Source organism: Stigmatopora nigra, chromosome 15 (assembly GCF_051989575.1).
Source record: "Stigmatopora nigra isolate UIUO_SnigA chromosome 15, RoL_Snig_1.1, whole genome shotgun sequence".
In the NCBI taxonomy this organism is placed as follows: domain Eukaryota; kingdom Metazoa; phylum Chordata; class Actinopteri; order Syngnathiformes; family Syngnathidae; genus Stigmatopora; species Stigmatopora nigra.
The window spans coordinates 5,639,312-5,661,077 of NC_135522.1; the positions used below are offsets into that span (position 1 = coordinate 5,639,312).

The following is a 21,766-nucleotide window of genomic DNA, read 5'->3' on the forward strand; positions in this document are numbered from 1 at the left end:
TTACCAGACTACCTTTTAATTTTTATACTCATGTTTGATAATTTTAGTTGAGAATCAGTTATTTTTTATTGTTATTACCCAGTTGATATTGTTGAATACATTCAATTTCCAAAATTAAGTAATTTTTTTAATGTTTTACTTATTTCATATGGGCATCCAAGTTATTACATACGCACATAATTTTGGTATATTACCCTGTAATAAACAGAACAATGGTTGTCTTATGTTTAGTCAAGATAAATTACAATATAGTACTATATATATTACTATATATTCAATATTTATTGGATGGTCCCGAAGAATAATGGCCGACAAGAGAAGAGGCTTGTCCCTATTGGTTCACATGGCGCACCAGACATCTAGCCACATTTATGTGTGATATCTCAGTTCTCACTAACCACCATTAAAAGCGCCGGCGTTTTTCTTCGCTAAGGTCAGCACTCCACTTCAAAGACAAATATACTAATAAATGACTGTATTAGTATTTGTTTGTAACGTATTTTTACGTACACTTGCAAACTTTATTAAATGCATAAAGAAGTTTCGGGTTATACCGCCGGATCTTTTCTTTTTGAATGAAATGATACTTTGAGCTCAGTGTATACAGTACACAGATCCTGCAGACACACAACTATAATGCAAATTGATATTAACTGTTAACAGTGTTAACCCTTATCAATATCCACAGATATTGGAAACATATTATTCTACTATTCAAAGACCATGATTGCAAAGCCATGGACCAAATCACCTTTCAACATGATCGTGTTCTGTCAGATGTTCACATGTTGCTGCCCAACGCCCACCACGTAATGGCACGCCTCAACCAAGTTGGACAGCCTGGTCAGTATATTTATAAGGCCAATATTAATTTTTACTGTCATGCAATGAGTTATTGAGAGTTTAAAGTGTTGGTTGTCGTTTTCTTTTCTGCAAGCATAAAATTAAAATTTGAGACCATCCATGCTATATATACATGGTAGAGTGAATTTTATTTTTAGCACCAGCAACACCTGCTTGGTGGTACTTAAACTCTTAGTACATCAAACTGATATTTTAGGGATGACAAAATAATGTTTGGACATTCACTGATAACGTTATTTAAAATCTGTCGTGGTGCTGTCTGTATAAAGTATGGTTGTATATAGTATCTTTTTTTTCTTCTTCCAGTTTTCATCTCCAAATTCAAGTTTTTATCCAACGCCGAAAAGCAGTACAAGAAGTGTCAGGCAACAAGTAAAACCAGTGATTGTGAAGCAAATGTTCCACAAGTAGAAGACAAAGAGGAGAACCATGAAAAAAACGAAGAGCCAGCTTTGGATGAGGATGGAGATCTTGACATTCCACATCGGTAGGGAAAAGCTACAATCGACTTAATATTTTCTTTTAAGACCTGTGGACTTATATCAAATGTTGTTTTGAATTCACCTTTCCTCCAGACCTAGGAAAAATCTTCCAGGGGATTCCACCAGGGAAGTTGTCTGCCCTATCATTCTCAAACAATCAGGTACAGCGACGCAAGAAAACGAAGAGGATGACACAGATGAGTGCTTTGATGACATTATACGGATTGGTAAGTACCAAAGTGCTAAGTCAGATATATCGCCGTTTGTGTTCCAATTTGCATTTATAAAAATGTGTATTTTTGCAGAGCATACCATGGCAACACCCCTGGAGGATGTCGGCAAACAGGTCAGTAAAATAACTTTTATTTATCTATTTTAATGTCATATATAGCACATTAAAAAAAATCCGCTTTTGTGTGTGTTTTCTAGTGTTGTGTCAGTTAAGCTTGATGGGGATTTAATTGGTCAATGGAGAATGGATCAGGAATAGTACTATAATATTGTTTTTTCTTTTATCAGGTTTGGAGAGGAGCATTACTCCTGGGAGACTTCATTCTTTCAAAGCCCCTCATGTTCAAAGGCGCAACCGTTATTGAGTTAGGAGCTGGTGTCGGCTTAAACAGCATTATTATGTCCACGTTAGCCAAAAAAGTGTACTGCACAGGTATTCCCTTATTTGAATTTCTCCTGCTTTTATTCCACAATCCACTGACTTTGTTTAAGTGTATATACTGAAAACTAGTATTAAGTACTCTAATATTGTGTTACAGATGTCGGAGATGACCTTTTAAGCATGTGCCGGAGAAATATAACTCGAAATGAACACATGATTGAACTTGCAGGTGAGAAATTTGCAACAACACATTATTTGTTGTTATTTGAAATAGGGTTTTGTTAGAGGCATATTGCCCAAAAAACACTGTCGGTGGAAGGTTATATATTTTTTCTGCATCCAGTACATACTGTATGTTTTCAGTTAAACTTCTATACTTAATTCTATACTGTTTTGTTGTGATTTTCTTTTAGGTGGGGAAGTGAGAGTGCGACAGTTGGATTGGCTTCGATCTGATCTTTGCACAGGTTATTTAATTATTCATTAGAACTACATCTTTATATTTCTACTTTCAATTATATGCATTAAACATAAATTCATTCCCTTTGTCTTGACTATAGATACTGACGTGGAATTTAGCTGGACAGAGGAAGAAGTAGCTGATATATATGACAATGTCAGTTTCATCATTGCTGCTGATAGTAGGTCATACAGATTTTTATTTTAAGTCAAAGCTCATATAGTTGCTGTCAAGGTTTTCATTTAGAAGTATGAAATAAATAGTAAAAAAAATGTAGGTAGAAGTCGTAACACTGGTGTAAAAATAATGTTTATTTTATGTCCATAGTTTGCTACGATGACGAGCTGACTGATGGTTTCTTTCGAACACTGTACCGACTGTGCAATAACTTTGCTCACGATTGCACCATCTTTATTTCCATTGAAAAAAGGTAACCTAAAAATCTTATTTTTTTTCATACTAAACTAAAACCCAAGTGATTGATAATTTGTCATGTTGTTTTCATCAAGGTTTAACTTTACTTTGCGAGAAATGGATATATCCTGCGACGCTTACAACCATTTCAAACACTGTCTGTCGCAACTGGAGGAGCTAGTGGATGGACAATGCAGTTACAAAGTAGAACAGCTTCCTTCTACGTTCCCCCAATTTCTTCAATATGAACGCTTAGAACAATTGGTAAGAAACACACTTCTCTTATAACTTCTACGACACTTGTTCTACTGATAGCGTTTCTATTTTAAAAAAGAATATCAGGATATATTTATATCTTTGACTCCGAGTATCCGTTTTTTAATAGCGTTCCATTATGAATCTGTCATGATTCCAGGAGCTATGGAAGGTGACTGCCAAAAGAGTGTCATTTGACAAAAACAAGTCCAATTCCAAGAAGCTTACATCTTGACCAGTACTATCTATCACCACCAGTGGACAGCAGTCCTCTCCCAGCAAACCCCCCTAAACCTCCAAGTTTTAGTTTACTTTTCGTCTCGCGTAATTTCTTTGGCTTCAGCCAATTATTTTTGAATTAGGTGCATCCCTACTGTAGTTATGACTGCACTCCTGAGTGTTAACAGGTGTCTGCTACACACTGTGCATCATGTTGAAAGTGCAGTTCCTTTGTGGTAATTATTAATGCACTGATAAGTATCTGAAAAGCCGTCATTGGCGTGTAGGAAAGACATCATACATGGATGTTATGTAATAAGAACAAGGAAAGATTTAGTTGTCTCACTCATAATGGAAGTCGGCCATATTGGGAAGCTGTGCTTCCCAATATGGCTGACAATTACATGTGAGTTTGCAGTGATTTAATATTAAAAATATATAGGGTTATATATTTTCTTTTCTTTTTTTATGTCGTATCAGTGTCATATAGTATCAGCATCGGGGGCTAAAAAAATATTTCAACACTGCTCGTGATGAAATTAAATTGGAATCACTTTAGACTCATAGACTTATATGAAACTAATTATTTGAAATCTGATGATCGTCATGATGGTCAGATTAAGCAGTCACTTAAAATGGCCCCTTCTCATCAAATGTTGTCAATAGCCTATAGTGTTATTTTTTAATATATATTTGCAGTATTGGCCTTATTAGGGAGGTAGAGGGGGGGGGGGGGGAACATTACGTAATCCGTCTTTTTGGGGCTTTAGGGAAAAAAGTAGTTTTCAATTGGATTGGCCACTAGGGGGACCGAAAGGATGACAAATGCACAGCGGGGAAGCAGCCAATCATACGCGGCTCTAACGGGGAGGGCAACTCGGTACGGAGAGAAAACTGCACCGTGTGAAGCAATCAGCCCGCTTTTGTAAAAGCGTTCTAGAAAAGAACCATCTCCCTCCCCCGGATCCACTGACAGTGGAGAGGCAGGGACGAGTGATCAGGCCGACCGACCGACCACCAGGACCGGAACCGCGAAGCCGAGAAGGAAGAAGCCCCTCCTCCCGCCCGGAGCGACCCACACGGCGGCTGCAGTGGAGCCCTCCTCCGACTCAGCCGTCCGATTTCGCGGTGAGCAGATGCGTGTGTGTCACGGGGGTGGGGGGTCTGCGTCGACATCCCATGTGTCCCCCCCCCCCCCTTGCGAGCCTGAGTGTAAAGTGAGAAGCTGGTCTGCAGTGTCCATGTCAATGATGGTGCAGCCTTGCAGGATATTTAAGAGAAGCTCGGTAACTCCGGTGTTCTCTACTCATTCATACATAACACCTCATGTGGGAGCCAGTCGGATCCAGTTGGAACCAGATTGGAATGAGGACCACGACCAATAGTTCCAAACCAACATTTGAACACAAGTTGTCATGGTAGACTTTAAATGGGCTGGTTGCAATGAGAAAGATTTGCACCCATGAATAATAATAAGACACTGTGTTTGACCTGCACCTGACTACCAAAAGTTCTCTCTTGAATTTTTGCATTGTGTAGATTTACATCTTTTTTCTTTTTTTCCCCATACCTCACAATTCAAACGTGTATACTGTTTTGCATCAAGCTCATACAATACATACATATATTTTTTAAAATGGGCAGACACTGTATGAAAAAAACTATTGCCTTTTCATTGTGGGTTCAGTTTATAATGTGAAACTGGATTGCCTATGCAACATAGTTACAGGTTAGATAAGTGGTTTACAAAGTGATCTGGGGGGCCAACTGTGGTCCACTATTCAGTTTTTATTGGCCTGCAGCAAATGATGAAACTATCATTGAATGTTTGCCTGCACAAGAAACTTAAATTCAGCATAAATTCTATTGAATTTCTCCATTTTAACACTCGGCCGTGCTAGTCATCTAAACAGTGTCTCCACTAGTGCAGAAATCCCAAAAAATAATGTGCATTTTTTCCAATCGCTGCGATCCCTCCCAGTCAAAATGGATTGGACGCCTATCACCGAAATCAGCAGCCAATATGTCATAAGATTAATGCATAGAAATTTTAATTTGCATTTTTTTTACCAATGTCCAATCCTCTGTTTACCAAATGAAAGTATGTGGTTTATTTGCATCTTTTGAATTTGGTGAAAATGGCCCTCAGAGAATAAAACATGCTTGCAAACCTGGTGGGAGTAGTCAAGCTGCTCTGCTCTTTAGCATTGCAATACTGCAGCCACGGTTACACAACAGTCCATTTGTCAATGCACATGCAGGTCATAGGACAGACAGCCTATTTGATTGGTCCAGGCCAACAGTGGAATACTCACTCTTTAGCTAGTATAATTCTCAGTCCCTAGTGCACTTTATATAGACCCAACCTTGACAGATTTTTTCAATGATGGTTTGCACAGGAAGAAAACAACCTTTCGTAATGTCCACAACAAAGTAGTACTCGTAGTAGTGCTTTTGATAAAATACAAATATGTCATCCAATGGCAGGATCAAGTTAACCTTTTGTGTTGATATTGGTGGGTTAGTTATTGAAAAAATCCACAAAAACACATCAAACATTGTTTTGAATGCAATCATTCATCCATTGTTTATGAGTAAATTCACCAAGGATATGTTTGTTATTATTTTTTTTATAAACATTACTCATGCAGTACTTGGATGGAATTTGCCCTGAATGTTCCGTAATGTTAAAAACTTTTGCAAAGGCCAACAAACTTTGGCTATGACAGAAAGCAATAGACTTCAAATGGATTGAATGTATACTGGTGATAAACTCATTGTTTGCTGTCCAATGTTCCTGAAAGGGTTAATGACTTGCCACCACTGACTGAGACAGATTTCTCCTGGAAACAGAGTATGTGTTCATATTAGACATGAGATTTAATCACCCGAGATGTGAGAGTTAATTATGAGAGAGTGTTAGGCTCAGTCATGTGATTATTTTCTCTGCAGCAAATCGCTTTAGACCTTGACACTTGTATACAGACAGTTGGTGTTTTGGGTGAGAAATCTCAAGAAATTCTGAGTTCAAAGTAAACAGAAGTAGAAAAAAATATTTAAAAATAAAAACACACCTCAAACAATTTGTTGAAATTGGTTAAAATACACACTTGAATTTTCATTTATTACATTTTTTTACATTTATTTTGTATAGATCATTATATAAATATTTTTGTTTATTTGTTTTAAATTGCCCATTGGAAACATGTGCAGGCAACACTAATATTATTATTTAGTGTTAAATTTGGGCCGCAAACCATTCTCCCGTGGCCTTCATTTGGCCCCTGGGACCGCAGGTTTAAAACCCTTTGATATGAATATAAAAACATTTTATACTGCAGTAAAAAAAAACTACCATGTTTTGTTTAAAAAAAAATGTATACATTTATTTCCCCATCCTACTTCTCTTTCCTAACACCAAAACAGATGCAGTCTTGTGTAACACTCTCGGAACCAGTTTCATCCAGTTCGCGAGGTGTTGCCAAGTAACCGGCTGTGATGTGTGCGATAATCGGGGTGTCCACTGTGTGAAAGCTGGAGTTTTCCCCATTTTGCACTCGATATTACATAAGCATTCGGAAAGCACTACAACATAAAACTCATTTTTTGATATTACCTTTAAAAGAATTTGAAAAGTAAAGTAACTTGTCTTCTTATTGTCTCAGTGCAGACTACATACAGAACGTATATACTTGTATAATGTCATCCATTTGACTCAATTTGTATGTAGGTCCCCCCCATCTTAACCCTTTAATGCACAAAATAGGATTTAAAAAATGAAGGTCTTATATAATGTATATAGTATTTAATATTGTATAGGTCAGGGGTCTCAAATTTTAGAACAATTTGCAGTATTTGTGTTGACTGCACATATTTTGCAATGACCTTTTAAAAAAACAACTTTTTTTGTAGCTGTTGTGACTCCCATTGCGATTTCTGGTTATAATATTTGGGATAAATGGTTGACTTGAATAGGCGTACCTGTTGCCAAATTGAATCCTTATTTGTCCTTGCCTTTCCTCCTTCTCCTCCTCCTTTTTTTCCTAGCTAACCTGGTTGGTGAAGGTATATAAGGGCAGCCACTGCCTTTCACCAATTTCATCTGACACCTGCCATGGCATCCTTCGCTATCAGCCGCCATCTTGCACTGTCCTTCCACAAAAACCTACGCCTCAGCGTTACAGGTAAAGCCATTTTTCTGTTTAAAAAATACCAATATCTGTAGAAAAGTCCTTTTTTAAATTTCATTATCACTGTAATCAAAGTTATGTTTTATTTGTATCTTTTTCTTATCTGGAGTATTCATTCCATTTAAATTGAAAATGTAGTCCTTTATTTCTTCCGGTCAAATCAATGAAGGCTACTTCTTCATGTCTATATATTATTGAAATTGAAAGAATTTGTTTCCGGAAACCTAAGAGGATAAAGGGGTACTTTCTAGGTATTTTAAATATAGGTTAAACTGAAAATCACAAAGGTCAGATTGGGTTTTATATAAGTGCTTGACAAAGTTATGTAATCTTGGCAATGTTTGACTAACTTATGTCGGCATGAAGAAAGGGAAGGTTAAAGTGTAGGTGGAAATCAATACAAAGGTACTTTAGTTTTTCGGAATATAAGTCGCTACTTTTATCTCACAATTTGAACCTTGCTGCATTTTAAATGCAAATTGTCTCAGAAGCCTGATAAAATGGCTTTAAAGATTTAACAAACAGTGTTAAAAGGAGAAAAAACACACTCCACCTTTGCATTTTCAGGATGTCGTTATGCTAGTAAAGCCGCCCCAAAAGCCCAGGTGGACTTTGATTACGATGGACCCTCCATGAAGACCGAAGTCCCTGGGCCACGATCACAGGTTAAGGACACACACACACACACACAAACAAGGAGCCAGTTGATAGTTATGCAATCATATTAATATTGTGGACTTTTGCTTCTGTCTTTAGGAGCTAACAAAACAACTGGGAGAAATTCAGGTAAATTGAAGTATGTGTGAAATGGTGTATTAGAGTTGAGTACATTTTCAAGTGAAGCTCCAGGATTACAAAAAAAGATATGAAAAATGAGACCTACCTTGCATGCTTTTGGGATGTGGGAGGAAACCGGAGTACCCAGAGTAAACCCATGCAAGTCCAGGGAAAACATGCAAACTCCACACTCTAAGGACCAACCTGAGATTGAACTCTCGACCCCCCAGAACTGTGAGGCCGATGCACTAACCACTCATCCGCTGGGCCGCCAAATGTATTTATTAATTATCATATTTAAAGAAATCATCCATCACATTATCCCTCTTACATTGATTTAATATAATCAAATACAATATTAATAATATAGTTGAGTCTGACATCCACATACATGTAGACCACACCTGACTAAAATGTCTTTAGTTTTTTATTTTTAAATAACTACTCTATGTATCTGTGCGTCTGGCACGGAATAGCATCCTCAATTCTATCTGCCCAGTGAACCAGTTAAATTGAGCCTGTAGCATTAATGCTCTCCTACCACTTGCCCGTGTCCTCGTTTTCTGTGTTCTTTTGCAACGCTATTGCACAAGTGATGCTTGTATTCAGCATCAAGCCAATTATTGAGTTATTTTAACTAAATGTTGGGCTCTTCTTTTGCTAATTAAAAAAAATCACATAATGGAATTAATGTTGATTTACTGACATCCCTAATTATTACAATCATAAGCAAGTTTACTATAAGCTAAAATAGTCGGTAGAATAGATTTCTACATAAAAGTACCACATGCAACAGTGCATTTTCCTGAATGAATCTTGTACTGACTCAGAAAAAAAATAAGAGTGATGGCTGCCAATATGTACACAGTATGTTTTCATCTCCCAATAGTTTAATACCTGCAATGCAGTCATATCCTGGCACTGTGTATTTAAGAGTGAGCACATTGGCGCGCTCTGCACGGCAATTCCGTATGGCCACAGGGCCAAGGGGCTAAATATTAATCGAGCGTGATAACAAAATGAACCTGAAAATCAACTCATTCAAGTGCAGTGAAAGGAAACTAACACGACACATGCAGACGGAACTACCATCTGGTGTAGGTGAAGTACTGACTGCCATGGATTCAACTTTTCTGTCAGTGTTTGAAATCTGTCAGCTGGAAACCCCTCAGTTACTTCTTTTCCTTTAAAGCCACTCTTTTTGTACTTAATTATTAAGCACAATTGGTTTTACACCAGTTTTTTTGTGTGTTTATTACAGTTGAAGTCTTTTTTGTATTGTTTTTGAAATACATTTACATTGAACCCATTCCCAGACATGACTAAATATGATATGGCGTAAATTCAATTATGTGCTTGTTTTTTGAATAGAAATCATGTCTCTCTTCCCAGAATGTTGGCGCTGTCAACTTTTTCTGTAACTATGAGGAAAGTAGGGGGAATTACCTGGTGGATGTGGATGGGAACCGGATGCTGGACATCTACACTCAGATCTCCTCTATTCCTATTGGTTAGTGACAAAAGCACACGCTGCAGTTATCAATGCATAACCTGAGTCATGATCAACTATCCATCATTATTAGAGATCATGTCTTTTTTAGAGGATGGGGTTTATTTTAAAGTATCAATTCATTTTCTTTCTTTAGGATACAACCATCCTGCTCTCCTCAAGCTAATGTCCAACCCCAACAATCTGGTAGGTGTCTATCTTAATATCATCTCCTGCTAATATGTTACAATTCATTGTGTTGAATTCTGTTGGGTTGCAGAGTACCATTGTGAACAGACCCGCCCTTGGAATTTTGCCACCAGAGAATTTTCCTGATAAAATTACAGAAAGTCTCCTTTCAGTGAGTTACTTTCATGCAAATTAGATCTTCTCAATTTAGTATTCATGTTTTGTAATGTACAGTATAATGCTTGCTGTTTAGCTTTTTTGAAATGATATATTTTTGTCTTTTTCAGGTAGCTCCAAGTGGAATGAGTCGGGTACAAACAATGGCTTGTGGCTCATGCTCCAATGAGAATGCTTACAAGGCCATGTTTATCTGGTATAGGGTGAGTACACTATGTATATGCACTCTGGTTAAAACAAACTAAAATGATTTAGCAAAATGACTGTAGATATTTAGTTATGGTGATAATATAATATGTAATATATAAGTCGTTGGCGCTGACAATCTGTGAAAAATGTATCATTGTGAGGCGCTATTTTAAATGTGATTTCAAACCAAATGTTGGTGCAATTTTTCCCCAATTCTTGCTGTAGAATAAAGAACGAGGTCACAGCTCACCATCAGAGGAAGACATCAAATCCTGCATGATAAACCAGGTGAAGAAAACAATATTCTTTGGATTCTTCATCTTTCTGTTTTCTAGTTTTGACCCTTTAATTTTCCATTTTTTCCACAGGGTCCGGGTTGCCCAGACTTCAGTATTTTATCTTTCATGGGCGGTTTCCATGGCAGAACTATGGGTAAGTAACAAATCTATAATTTACTTAGACTTACAAAATAAATATGGCTTTAGTCTATCAAAAAAAAATCCACTCTTCTCTCACAGGTTGCTTGACAACGACACACTCAAAAGCAATACATAAGCTGGATGTGCCTGCTTTTGATTGGCCGATTGCCCCATTTCCTAAACTGCAGTATCCATTGGAGGAGTTCACCAGAGAGAATGCACAAGAGGAAGCTCGTTGTTTGGAAGAGGTTAGCATGAATGCATATTTCCATTTTTACGCTCTTTACTAAAGCTGTCAATCATCAGGTGGAGGACCTGATCGTCAAGTGGCGACAGAAGGGAAAGCCTGTAGCTGGGATTGTTATTGAACCCATCCAAGCTGAGGGAGGAGATAATCACGCGTCGGTGGATTTCTTCAAAAGTCTCCGCAAAATTGCAACCAAGGTAACAGAATAAGCATCTTTATAGATGCTTTTGTTAATAAAATGATGAATTCTAGTTGGTATTATCATTTGATACTCATTTCTTAGAAAACAGTGGAACAATGTCTGTATTGAAAATACTGTTTTCAGATTTTTTTTATCTCACAGCCGATAGTGAATTTTACATTTTGTTTATGCAGCATGGCTGTGCTTTCCACGTGGATGAGGTCCAAACTGGAGGAGGTTGCACGGGGAAATTCTGGGCCCATGAGCACTGGGGCATGGACGACCCTGCTGAAATTGTGTCCTTCAGCAAGAAGCTCCTGACGGGGGGATACTATCATAAAGATGAATTTCAGGCCGATAAGGTTGGTCTTGTTTTACTGCATACGTCCTAGTTGGTTTTATACCTCTTTTTATTTATATTTTTCTTATAGACAAAATACTTCTTATTAGTCATATTTCATGTTTTAGTTCTTTTTCTATTTGTTATTTTTAGTCTGGTTTTCACATGCATAGCTCCAAATCAGTGTCACATTATTATTTTTTTTGCCTATTTTCAGGCCTACCGCATCTTTAACACATGGATGGGTGACCCTTCAAAGAATATTTTACTGGCCGAGGTGCTCAATGTGATTCGCAGCGAAAACCTCCTGGTAGAGGTCAATCGTTCGGGGAAAGCCTTGATGAATGGCCTGTACGATTTACAGGTAATATATTTGAGCCATGTTAAACTCCATTTTATACTCAATGTAAAGCTACTTATCTATTGACTTACTTTTTTGAAGCAATTTCTTGTAGTCAAGAATCCCAAATCCTATTTTGAACATTGCAAAATAGTATAATTCTATTTGATACTGATGTTTGCACTTCCCAAAAAGTGGAGTATGCTTAATTAGCAATGCATAGCTCCGAAAATCAGCAATGAGTTCTAGCTTGACGTTAAATAGAGCATGACCTAGATGTCTTTGCTCCTTAGGCTCAGTATCCTGGCATGCTGAGTCGAGCTCGAGGACAGGGAACCTTCTGCGCCATCGATATCTGCGATGATAATACACGCAACGACATCCTTCTAAAGGCCCGAAACAAGGGTATGTGATCTTTCACTTTTCAATTAAATTAAATAATACATTAAAATTAATTTTGAAACATTGAAATGTCAAAAATAAATTAAAACAGAAGAAAGACTAATTCAAATAAGTGTATTTTGCTCTGGAAATATAGTTAGTTTAATTTGTGTTTCAAAAATTCTAACTTGACTTTATTTTGTCAATAGGAATCCTTCTGGGAGGATGCGGGGATCGCTCCATCCGTTTCCGCCCATCGCTGGTCTTCAAGGAGTACCACGTGCACCTTTTCCTCAACATCTTCAACGACGTGTTGGCTCAGATCAAATGAAAGGCGAAACGAGGACATTCCTTGACGCAATTGTTGCGATAGACCAGAGGGAGGGGAAGCTCCGAGTAAGTAACGTCCATGACCAGAGATAATCACAAAGCACAGTAATGAAAAAGACCCTTGAATGAGCCAAGGTAAGGTGAGATTACCCAAACCATAACAAGGATAACAATTTCGCCGTACATGTGATGTCATTAAGATGTAGATTAACATCTTCACGCACAAATTATGACCTGTTTTGTTCTTAATGTTTTGATTACATTCATATAGGACAGGGGTCTCAAATGTGCGCTCCCCCCAGGGGGCCATTTGCAGCTGGCAGGTCAATTTTTGTCTTGTTGCAGTTGAAGTATTTTGCGATGGGCAATTTGAAAAGGTGAGGAATCATTTTGAATAAATTGAATTATTTGAAGTATTCATTTTGGATTTGCCAATTGGACAATTGTTATGGTCAGGGTTTGTTTGGATCATGAGCTTTGTTCATTGTTATTTTAATACCATCTAATGGCCAGGTTACAGAAGGAAAAAGCAGAAGACAATTACATGATACAAATAGATTTATCTAAACTGTTTCAAAAGTCTATCATTATCGGCTGAGATTTTTTTTTAATTCGCATGAGCCTTTGAAAACACCATATCTGAAATACCTCCAATTTACATAGTTACTAATTCCAAAAAAAACTAATTCAGAAAAAGGCAGTGGTGCTAAAAAATCCAAATGAAATAACATTCATTTAAATTAAATTCACTTAAATACATCAATTTAAATACATTGGAAAAATACAGACATCAATTCAAATAAATGTCTCTGGTATACAGGATTCAGTGTTAGTGATGAGTACTACTACGCCAGTCTGCATGTAAGTGTCCCATTTCGTAATAATTCTGCCTGTTGTCTTGCTATGAATAAGAATGACTCCGCTTGAAATGTAGCCCACACAAATGCCAACCTTAAATTGACCTAAAAAAATGTCAGCCAATTTGTAGTGCCTGCACCTGCATGGAAATAGGCTTTTTAAAATTTTATTTTAAAGTAGTTTTTTCTACTCATGCAAATACTGCAGCCCTTTCAATAACCTCCTTTTGCATATTTTTTACCATAAAGGGACCACATTGCATTTGTGTTTAGTTTTTAAACAATTAATCTGTTGAGGTAAATGTAAAAAACAAAAATATTGGGTCCCATAACAATGTGATGATTTAACCTTGAAATAGAGTGATATTTGCTCTTTCTAGTCATGGTCTCTTGCGATGCTTATAGATTTTACAGTCAGCAATTCACGTTATTCTTGTGATTTTTACAAAGATGTAGCACATGTCTAACAGCTTTATAACACACACACGTAAATGTGTCATTTCGGAAGATGCAGAATGAATTACATTTAATTCATTGGCTGCCATTGATGACTACAGATCTGTAATTCATTTAAATTCCCCTAAAACAAATAGATTGGATGTCTATTGTCATCATTGGCAGGTAAAAACCGCTTCTTCATGTTGGACTGTTTTCGTGAATGTTCAGAAATGTGTATCACGTACGATACCATCTGTCTTGTATGAATTACTGTAGTTTAATGCTGAGGAATACAATAGTAATAATCTTCATCCACTCCTCAATCTGGATTATTTACACATACACATGCATAAACTTCTTCAAACATTTTGCACTTGTGATAAAAAAAATCTAGATGATTATTGATGTAATTATTTTTAGATGGCTATAACTGTTGTCTTTTAAATCTATAAACACATTGTCAACGTACTGTGATAAATAAATTACGTTTTGATCAATTTGTTTCTTGGTTTTATGTGTTAAATACTATGACATTACTAGTTATCACTGCAAGTCATTTTGTGGTAAAATAATAGAAGTATTCAAATAACACTTTATGTTAGAATCCTCAATTGTCTTGCCTACATTTGCAACACGTAGTCATGTAGTATTTCCAGTACTTTTACTGTGTTTCATCACTTTTAACCCCCCTTTTAAATTGAGTAAATGTAGCCCTTGAACTTGGGTGTCAGAAAATCTCAAATACAAGGGGGCTCGCGTCGACGTGACAACGTGGCGCTTCAAAGCCAATAAGAAGGATCGAAGCGATCGTATTTAATGTGATTGGTCAAAAGCTTCTGAGCCACTATCTTGATTGGGTATTCAAATATCAAATCCCTCCCCCCTCGCCACCTTTATTTAAAGGTAAAGAGTGCCAACGCGGACAGAGTTACTGCGTTGCGTCAAACTTTTCATCGAAGGATCCCAAGTAACCTGCAAAATTGTGGTAAGTTGTTCATTAATTGATATTTTTAGCTCAATAGCATTTTTTTTAAAAGCATCAAATACAGGCTTTTCAGAGTACGATGCATCGTGCAAATGGTTGCATGCAATGAATTGACACTAACTACTAGTCTTGTTAGTTATTGGATGATGAAAGTAAAATTTAAGAATGTGACTCTTGTGAAGAAGGTGACTCTTGCCAATCTTTAGTTATAAATCGCTATTTATTTTTATCTTATGTAGTTGGATGAACTTAAGTAAACCTAAGATCCTGGTTAGGATGTCTTTGTCCCCCAATTTCCTTTCCCCACTGACAATGGGTGTGTCCCTTTTTTCTCCAAGTGAATTAATGCAGCAAATTGGATGGCCCATCTCTGCCACTTGACTGTAGCTTCATGATATTGTTCAACTAGATCCATACTTTGCATCCAATATAATCATGAAACCTGGCCATTTTCAGGTTCTATCAGGTGATCCAAATGTTGCTGCAGTCCTTCGCATCCTTGTGTCTCCTGGCTGCCGCCACCTTTGCCGTCCCAGCTCAGGAGAAACGTGTCCATCACCACGCCGACTTGAGCGACCACGCTCACAATGACGGTCAAGACTTCCAGTACGACCACGAGGCTTTCCTGGGAAAGGAAGAGGCAAAGACCTTTGATCAGCTGACTCCTGAGGAGAGTAAAGACAAACTGGGGTAGGTTTGACAGCAACTGCACACTTCTAAATGACTAAAACTTGTCATGAATAGTGTCCAAACTGATGACTGGTCTATACAGGAAAATTGTGGAACGCATTGACCTCAATAAAGATGGCTTCATCAACCACTCAGAACTGCATTACTGGATCAAACACCGACAAAGGAGGTACATCGAGGAGAACGTGAACAAGCACTGGGATGACTACGACAAGAACCAAGATGACAAGGTAGCCTGGGGCGAGTACAAAAACACCACCTATGGATTCTACCTGGGTAAGTTACACTCCATTCGCACAGTAATATCCATCAGACTGTTTTAATTTTTTCACCACGCGAACACTTCTCCCTTCTCAGACGAGGAGTTTGACGACATTGATGACAAAGCCACCTACAAATCCATGCTTAACAGAGACGAAAGACGCTTCAAGGCCGCCGATCGTGACGGCGATGGGATCGCCACGCGTGAGGAATTCACGGCCTTTCTCCATCCTGAGGAGTATGACCATATGAAAGATTTGGTTGTACAGGTACAGACTCCCATTTTATACAGCACATGCAATGGATGATATTATTAGTTGGAATATGACTACCGTCATTTCTGCAGCATAAGCCGCATAGCCCAAATTTTCAAAAAATCAACAATGCTGTGTGTCTGAATATGGGATATTTACATAGATATTTTGCAAAGACACCTTTGATGAAAAATATGTATTAACCCAAAAAAATATTAGCACCAAATATATCCTTTGCACGCAGTAGCCAGCAGAGGGAGTCAGACACCAAAATTATTAGTTGTGTAAGTCTCAAACAAGGGGGGGGGTCGCTAAACATAGGCATTTCTATGAAGACCTTTCTTTTAGAAAAAAATTAATGACATACTCTGTGGGGCAAAATGGGTTAAGGTCTACGAGCGCCTTTTTCTTACCTGGGAAAAAAAATACTTCTTTTAGGAGACAATTGAGGACATCGACAAGAACGGCGATGGCAAGATCAGTTTGTCGGAGTACATCGGTAAGTTAGCAGCTGGTAAACCTTTGCCTTTCCATCTGAAGGATGAGTGTAACGTGTTTGTGTCTTGTGTCCACAGGTGACATGTTCACACCGGAAGAGGGAGAGAGTGAGCCTGAATGGGTGCAAAATGAGAAAAAACATTTCACCGATTTAAGGGATGCCAATAAGGTAAGGTGTCCATTTGCAACATTTTCATGATTAATCGTCTTAACTTTCAATGAAAAAGAATATTCTAACTACTTCCACTTACACAATACTAACACAAGATGGTTCCAATGTAATGTTTCTATTCATACCGAATACCAGAGGATAAGTTCAGTACACAAATGGTTTAAGTCACAAATGCTACAAATTTCTTTATAAACTTGCATTATATGTCACACAGGATGGCTTCATGGACTTTAATGAGGTATCCCAATGGATTTTGCCCGGAGAAGTCGACCATGCTGACAATGAAGCCAAACACTTGATCCATGAAACAGACACTGACAAGGTAGGCATGCCACTATACACTTTAATACTTTTGGAAAGTCTGGGTTATGACAACTCCACAGGTATATGCCCACATTTTTTTTAAGAAATATCAATCAATTGACAACAGGTAAGAATGACATAGGAGACTAGGGTGTCCAGACTGCAACTTGTTTTCATTTGCATGCACCAAATGATCATAGTCATAACCCCAACTGGCATAATTCTTGAATAATTGTGACTACGTCATGTTTTAATTAACATTGACTAATTCTCTCCTCGGCTTAATTTCTCTTCCTCAATCATACCAATGTCGGACGCAAATGTGGCCATCAATCATCTCATCAGGATGGCAAAATAACCAAGAAGGAGATCTTGGCCAACTGGAACATGTTTGTGGGCAGCCAGGCTACCAATTACGGAGAAGATTTAACAAAGAGTCACGATGAACTTTGAGGAGCTGTAACGTCCCCAAGTGGAGTGTTATGTTATTTCAAATGGCGCCCGTGCGCCACGGCTGGCGCCGGTCGCGGGGTATCGTCACCCTCAAAGAAACTATTCCACATGCAGTCACATACCGTGTATGTGGTCACAGGTGATTTGTACTCTGACATTTTTTTTAATCCAACAGTTCCAAAATATTTCAATCAAGTCCTAGGAATCTGAATATCTTCCACCGTGCACTGATATTAAACGGTGTTTTGAGTTTGACCTTTTAATTCTCAATAATACCAAAATATAGATAGCATGGTGATATTACACTCTATTGACCACTTTGTTATTATTTGACTTGAATATCTTCAATGTTCACTTTTTTTGTACTTTTTAATTTTAAAGTGATTTAATTGGCTTTTCTAATTGAAATATTTCAATAGTTAACAACTTTATCTCGTCAATTTGCCGTGTAGGTCAGAGACCACTTAGTTCAAATGGTAATGTTACTTACTGCAAATTGGACAAATAAAGTTTTTGGGTTTTTTTTAAATTCTGGATTGAGTATTTGTCTGTTATATATTGGGACCAGTCTCTTTTCACTATTTTTCCTAACTACTACTACCATTTATTGTTGCTTTTTGTTTTCCCCCATCTTCCGTTACTAATTAACAGGATGGACTTCTTACATTGTCTGAGATGCTAGACAGGTTGGATTTCATCAAGATCAGCACCATAACAGACTTTGGAGGAATGAAAATTGATGACCATGATGAACTCTGAACATAAGTACCACTAAAGAGAATAAAAATGTGTTTGTTTTACAATAACGGCACTCTTCTAAACAGCTTGTCAAGTGTACCATATTGTCACCAAGACTGGCAAATCTGACTGTATAGTTAAAATTACTCTAATAGTGATAAATGCACTAGATATTAGAAATACCTTATTTTTCAGAGTATAAGTCAAATTAGTAAAAAAAATAAAACATCACTGGACAAAAGAATGAACATTTTTGGAGGAAAATGTATGTTTGCCATTTATTGCCAATTGTACTAAGAAACAAAATCAATATTAATGTAGGAACAAAATATGACATGTACTAAGAACTTCAATAATTAAATCAAACAATTCAATTGATATCAATGCCCTCTCGCAGCTCGTCACAGGCTAAACCAAAGTATGAAAAAAAATACAATTTCTAATCTGGAACATGTGGTACTAATTGCCTTGTCTTTCACACTTGCATCACTGGACGAGCTTCTTTGGCCTTGAGTTCGACTCCAGCGCCTGAGAAACCCGTTCCTCCCTATCAAACAGACACAAACCAAAATCTTAAATAATATTACTGTGTACTGCATACTGTATTGTACAATTATACTAAATAACATGAAATACAGATCCATACCCTCTGGATTGGTATGATGTCTTTCTCAGAGAGCTTTTCTCCATTCACGGGATCTGTCATGTCTATCTTGATGAGCCTCTCCACGCATTCCTGCGTTACCACACACCCCCTGAACACAACGTGGAGATGAGTGAGCCCACCTTTCCAAACTTTCCTGTGAAACCGCAATTATTTGGATGACTTACGAAGGTCGCAGGACAGCGCAGGGGACACTGTTGCCTAAAATATCTTTGGTGACTGCACACACGTACCGGTCCTAAAAAAAAAAAGGAGAATGAAGACAGGTTGGTGAAATTATGACTATAGCGTTTTTTTCCGCACTATAAGTTGCACTTTTTTCATAGCTTGGCTGTGCCTGTGACTTGTATAGTATTAATATTTTGCATTTTCCACAAACTGACCTGTCGGTTGATTAAGGCAACTCGGGCCAGGCTTGGATCTACCGGGTTAAAGCGAACTGTTATCAGCTCGTTCATCTTGATTGGTCGTCCTGACATCGGACACAACACGGTCTTGCTCTGAGAGAGACATTGGAGAAGAGAGGTTGAGTCGCTGAAGCAAATTCTTTGCTTCCTGTCACATTTTGGAGACCATGGACAAGGTCAGCTGGTCATCGATGTGTAAACAAACAAAACAGATAAAGGACACCATGACATTAAATTTAAAGGCGAACAGTTGAAGGCACAGAGTGAATAAAGGCATCCCACTGAGCAGGTATATAAAAGGTAAGCCAGCTAAAATGGATTGTATTTCTATTGCCATTAATTGCGAGGTCAAAAAAACAAGAGCTTCTTTGTGTTTTTCCTATTACGACAATACACTTGGAAGTAGAAAATTCACATTTTCAGCAAATTTGCATCCAAGGCAGCCACTCACTGGTTTCTTGAGAAGGGTTGGCTTTGCTACTGGGGTCAGTGAAGGAACCCAGAAGCTAGGCAAATTCTGGCTGGAGGATGCCACTGAACTAGTAGATGAGGAGGAGGATGACGATGATGATGCTGATGCTGCTGCTGATGAAGAACTGCTGTTTATTCCAATCCTTTCACCTACTTTGCTTTGCCCTAAAGGAAAAACACTGTTAATAGCAAGCATGATAGCATGTAGTATGCAGTCATTAAGATGAAAAATAAATACTTATCAGTATCTGGAGCAAAAAATAAGTATTGGTGCAACCTTAGTGATGCTCACAGTTGGATTTTGACAAACACATACCCGAAATGAAAGGGTTGATGGGTTTAGATACGATGCTATTCTCCCTGGTTTTAAACTTTTCCACTTTCTCACGTTCCTCTGACTTGGACACCAGCTGACTGTCAGTCTTCTGTGCTTGTTTCTGCTTCTCGTATGCCTTGAGAAAAAAAATCCAGGAAAATACTGTTTATTATCTATAATACTGGATGACTCGTGAACTGCTACAATATTATGAATACATTCCAACATCATCAATAACTTACCTTCATCTTTCTGGCAATTTCTGTCTTCTGATGCAGAATGTATTCAAGAATGGCTTGTTTTTCATATAAGAATCCATCCGGACTGACAAACAAAATGTGCATGTCATGAAAAATGTATGTTTTTGAAAACTATTGTTTATACAGAGTATTGAAGAACATACGTAACAACAGGATTCTGACAGGGCTGCAGGGACAAGCAGCAACAGTCAAAATCTTTAATGGCGTCTTTACCCAGGCGAATGCTCTGTGTGCCGTAACCAGACGCCGCTTACAGGGAAAAAGATATTAGCCACGTACAAAAATTGCAACTGATCTTAGCTGCGTTACTTGATCCTCACCTGTATCTTTCTTTTTCTCGTGGTACGTGTAGACTGCTCCAGCAGTGCAGTTCTTTCCGTGGCGAGTCATTTTCTCAGTTTAGTGTGACCAGTTATTGAAATTTAAGATCGCAGCTCATCGATAACACAGAAACACGTTTTATCTAAAAAGTATGGAAACAGAACCGCGTTTAGAATGAATCAGTCATTCTCACCAGCGTTTTTTAGATTGCATGGAATTAGTATTACCTCACCGATCTTGTAAACAATTGTTTCCGTTCACGGTCGCGCAGACATTGACGTCATATTGTGTCGCAAAAAATGAACGTCACTTAGTATAGTACTGTGCGTTCATGTTAGGTATATCATACTATTCATTCATTCTTGGGCCTAAATTGGCTTTAAGCTTTCAGTTTTGCATTTCAAATACAATAAAATAACTCTAATCTTATGCTAAATTCACTAAAATTAATGAAAATGCACTTTCTGAACCTGTTGTGCATTTATTTTATCACCTTTCTTATAATACCTTTTACTCTTACTTGTTATTATAATAATGTTATTATTACTAGATTATTATCTGGGATAACTGGGAGAAAATGTATGAATTGAGGTTAAATGCCACATGACCATATATTCAACTTTTTCCACTGTCTTTAAAATGAGTTTAAATCCCCAAATGTCATTTTCCTGATGAGAAAACTATCCTACGTGCTTTAGATAACTTGTTTATTTGTCCGTCTTTCAATAGCATTTCCTGTCTTTGCTACTGTGAATTTCCTGTGAGCAGATCCCCCACCCATGGCAAAAATCTACATCTACCACAACTGTGTTACAGTATATACTGTAAATATAAACTACATCATCATTACTATCCATCACTTATATCAGATTAAGCACACAATATGAGAAAATGAGAAACATAATGGCCTATATATCTCTAAGAGGGGGTGTTCCAACAAACACCTGTTGACCCTCGATTATTCAGTATTTATGTTATGTTATGTGCAGAAATATCCAAGCAGTAACTATGTCTTAATTAGTGCTGAAGGAAGGATTCATCATTATAAAAAAAACTTCTTTTTTAAACAACAATTCTCCATGGAGACCCGCCCTTCACTTATCCAGAGCATTTAACTCCTCT

The 21,766-nt window shown here is 37.6% G+C and overlaps 4 protein-coding genes across 6 annotated transcripts; 3 read left to right on the forward strand and 1 right to left on the reverse strand.

Annotated features, from left to right (window-relative positions):
- Nucleotides 1–303: 303 nt before the first annotated feature.
- mettl22 (methyltransferase 22, Kin17 lysine) lies at nt 304–3,824 on the forward strand. 2 transcript variants are annotated; one of them, XM_077733698.1, is made up of 12 exons: nt 304–433; nt 689–843; nt 1,171–1,351; nt 1,440–1,573; nt 1,652–1,692; nt 1,866–2,010; nt 2,117–2,188; nt 2,373–2,426; nt 2,520–2,600; nt 2,747–2,849; nt 2,929–3,097; nt 3,249–3,823. In XM_077733698.1, the coding sequence occupies exons 2-12, from the start codon at nt 738–740 to the stop codon at nt 3,321–3,323; spliced, it is 1,161 nt and encodes a 386-aa protein (XP_077589824.1). In that variant the 5' UTR covers nt 304–433; nt 689–737; the 3' UTR covers nt 3,324–3,823. The 2 variants fall into 2 exon arrangements, with proteins under 2 accessions (XP_077589824.1, XP_077589825.1); XM_077733699.1 differs by lacking the exon at nt 304–433 and having other exon boundaries at nt 690–843; nt 3,249–3,824.
- Nucleotides 3,825–4,128: 304 nt separating this feature from the next.
- Nucleotides 4,129–14,348, forward strand: abat (4-aminobutyrate aminotransferase). Its single transcript, XM_077733697.1, has 16 exons — nt 4,129–4,435; nt 7,355–7,491; nt 8,065–8,162; nt 8,254–8,283; nt 9,667–9,784; nt 9,921–9,970; nt 10,044–10,124; nt 10,240–10,332; nt 10,544–10,606; nt 10,687–10,750; nt 10,837–10,985; nt 11,044–11,181; nt 11,360–11,527; nt 11,723–11,869; nt 12,139–12,250; nt 12,436–14,348. The coding sequence occupies exons 2-16, from the start codon at nt 7,422–7,424 to the stop codon at nt 12,555–12,557; spliced, it is 1,503 nt and encodes a 500-aa protein (XP_077589823.1). The 5' UTR covers nt 4,129–4,435; nt 7,355–7,421; the 3' UTR covers nt 12,558–14,348.
- A 352-nt stretch (nt 14,349–14,700) lies between these two features.
- rcn3 (reticulocalbin 3, EF-hand calcium binding domain) lies at nt 14,701–18,865 on the forward strand. 2 transcript variants are annotated; one of them, XM_077734893.1, is made up of 8 exons: nt 14,701–14,836; nt 15,293–15,526; nt 15,609–15,802; nt 15,884–16,056; nt 16,480–16,540; nt 16,617–16,708; nt 16,926–17,033; nt 18,119–18,865. In XM_077734893.1, the coding sequence occupies exons 2-8, from the start codon at nt 15,312–15,314 to the stop codon at nt 18,224–18,226; spliced, it is 951 nt and encodes a 316-aa protein (XP_077591019.1). In that variant the 5' UTR covers nt 14,701–14,836; nt 15,293–15,311; the 3' UTR covers nt 18,227–18,865. The 2 variants fall into 2 exon arrangements, with proteins under 2 accessions (XP_077591019.1, XP_077591018.1); XM_077734892.1 differs by lacking the exon at nt 18,119–18,865 and adding an exon at nt 17,360–17,996.
- nosip (nitric oxide synthase interacting protein) lies at nt 18,470–20,827 on the reverse strand. The gene is made up of 9 exons (XM_077734894.1): nt 20,644–20,827; nt 20,467–20,572; nt 20,306–20,387; nt 20,064–20,199; nt 19,728–19,912; nt 19,253–19,369; nt 19,037–19,107; nt 18,852–18,960; nt 18,470–18,752 (listed from the first exon to the last, which is right to left on the reverse strand). Exons 1-9 carry the CDS (start codon nt 20,711–20,713, stop codon nt 18,681–18,683), a joined length of 948 nt encoding a protein of 315 aa, XP_077591020.1. The 5' UTR covers nt 20,714–20,827; the 3' UTR covers nt 18,470–18,680.
- Nucleotides 20,828–21,766: the final 939 nt, after the last annotated feature.

Bases quoted from the DNA above. Each gene is read 5' to 3' on its own strand.
- rcn3 (XM_077734893.1), top strand. From the start codon at position 15,312: ATGTTGCTGCAGTCCTTCGCATCCTTGTGTCTCCTGGCTGCCGCCACC. The intron at 15,803-15,883 runs GTAAGTTACACT...CTCCCTTCTCAG, and splicing joins CACCTATGGATTCTACCTGG to ACGAGGAGTTTGACGACATT. The intron at 16,057-16,479 runs GTACAGACTCCC...TACTTCTTTTAG, and splicing joins TGAAAGATTTGGTTGTACAG to GAGACAATTGAGGACATCGA.
- abat (XM_077733697.1), top strand. From the start codon at position 7,422: ATGGCATCCTTCGCTATCAGCCGCCATCTTGCACTGTCCTTCCACAAA. The intron at 10,751-10,836 runs GTAAGTAACAAA...CTTCTCTCACAG, and splicing joins TTTCCATGGCAGAACTATGG to GTTGCTTGACAACGACACAC. The intron at 11,528-11,722 runs GTTGGTCTTGTT...GCCTATTTTCAG, and splicing joins ATGAATTTCAGGCCGATAAG to GCCTACCGCATCTTTAACAC.
- mettl22 (XM_077733698.1), top strand. From the start codon at position 738: ATGGACCAAATCACCTTTCAACATGATCGTGTTCTGTCAGATGTTCAC. The intron at 2,601-2,746 runs GTAGGTCATACA...TTATGTCCATAG, and splicing joins TTTCATCATTGCTGCTGATA to TTTGCTACGATGACGAGCTG. The intron at 2,850-2,928 runs GTAACCTAAAAA...GTTTTCATCAAG, and splicing joins TTTATTTCCATTGAAAAAAG to GTTTAACTTTACTTTGCGAG.
- nosip (XM_077734894.1), bottom strand. From the start codon at position 20,713: ATGACTCGCCACGGAAAGAACTGCACTGCTGGAGCAGTCTACACGTAC. The intron at 19,913-20,063 runs GTATGTGTTTGT...TTTTTCCTTTAG, and splicing joins CATCAACCCTTTCATTTCGG to GGCAAAGCAAAGTAGGTGAA. The intron at 18,753-18,851 runs GTATGGATCTGT...TCTGTTTGATAG, and splicing joins ACATCATACCAATCCAGAGG to GGAGGAACGGGTTTCTCAGG.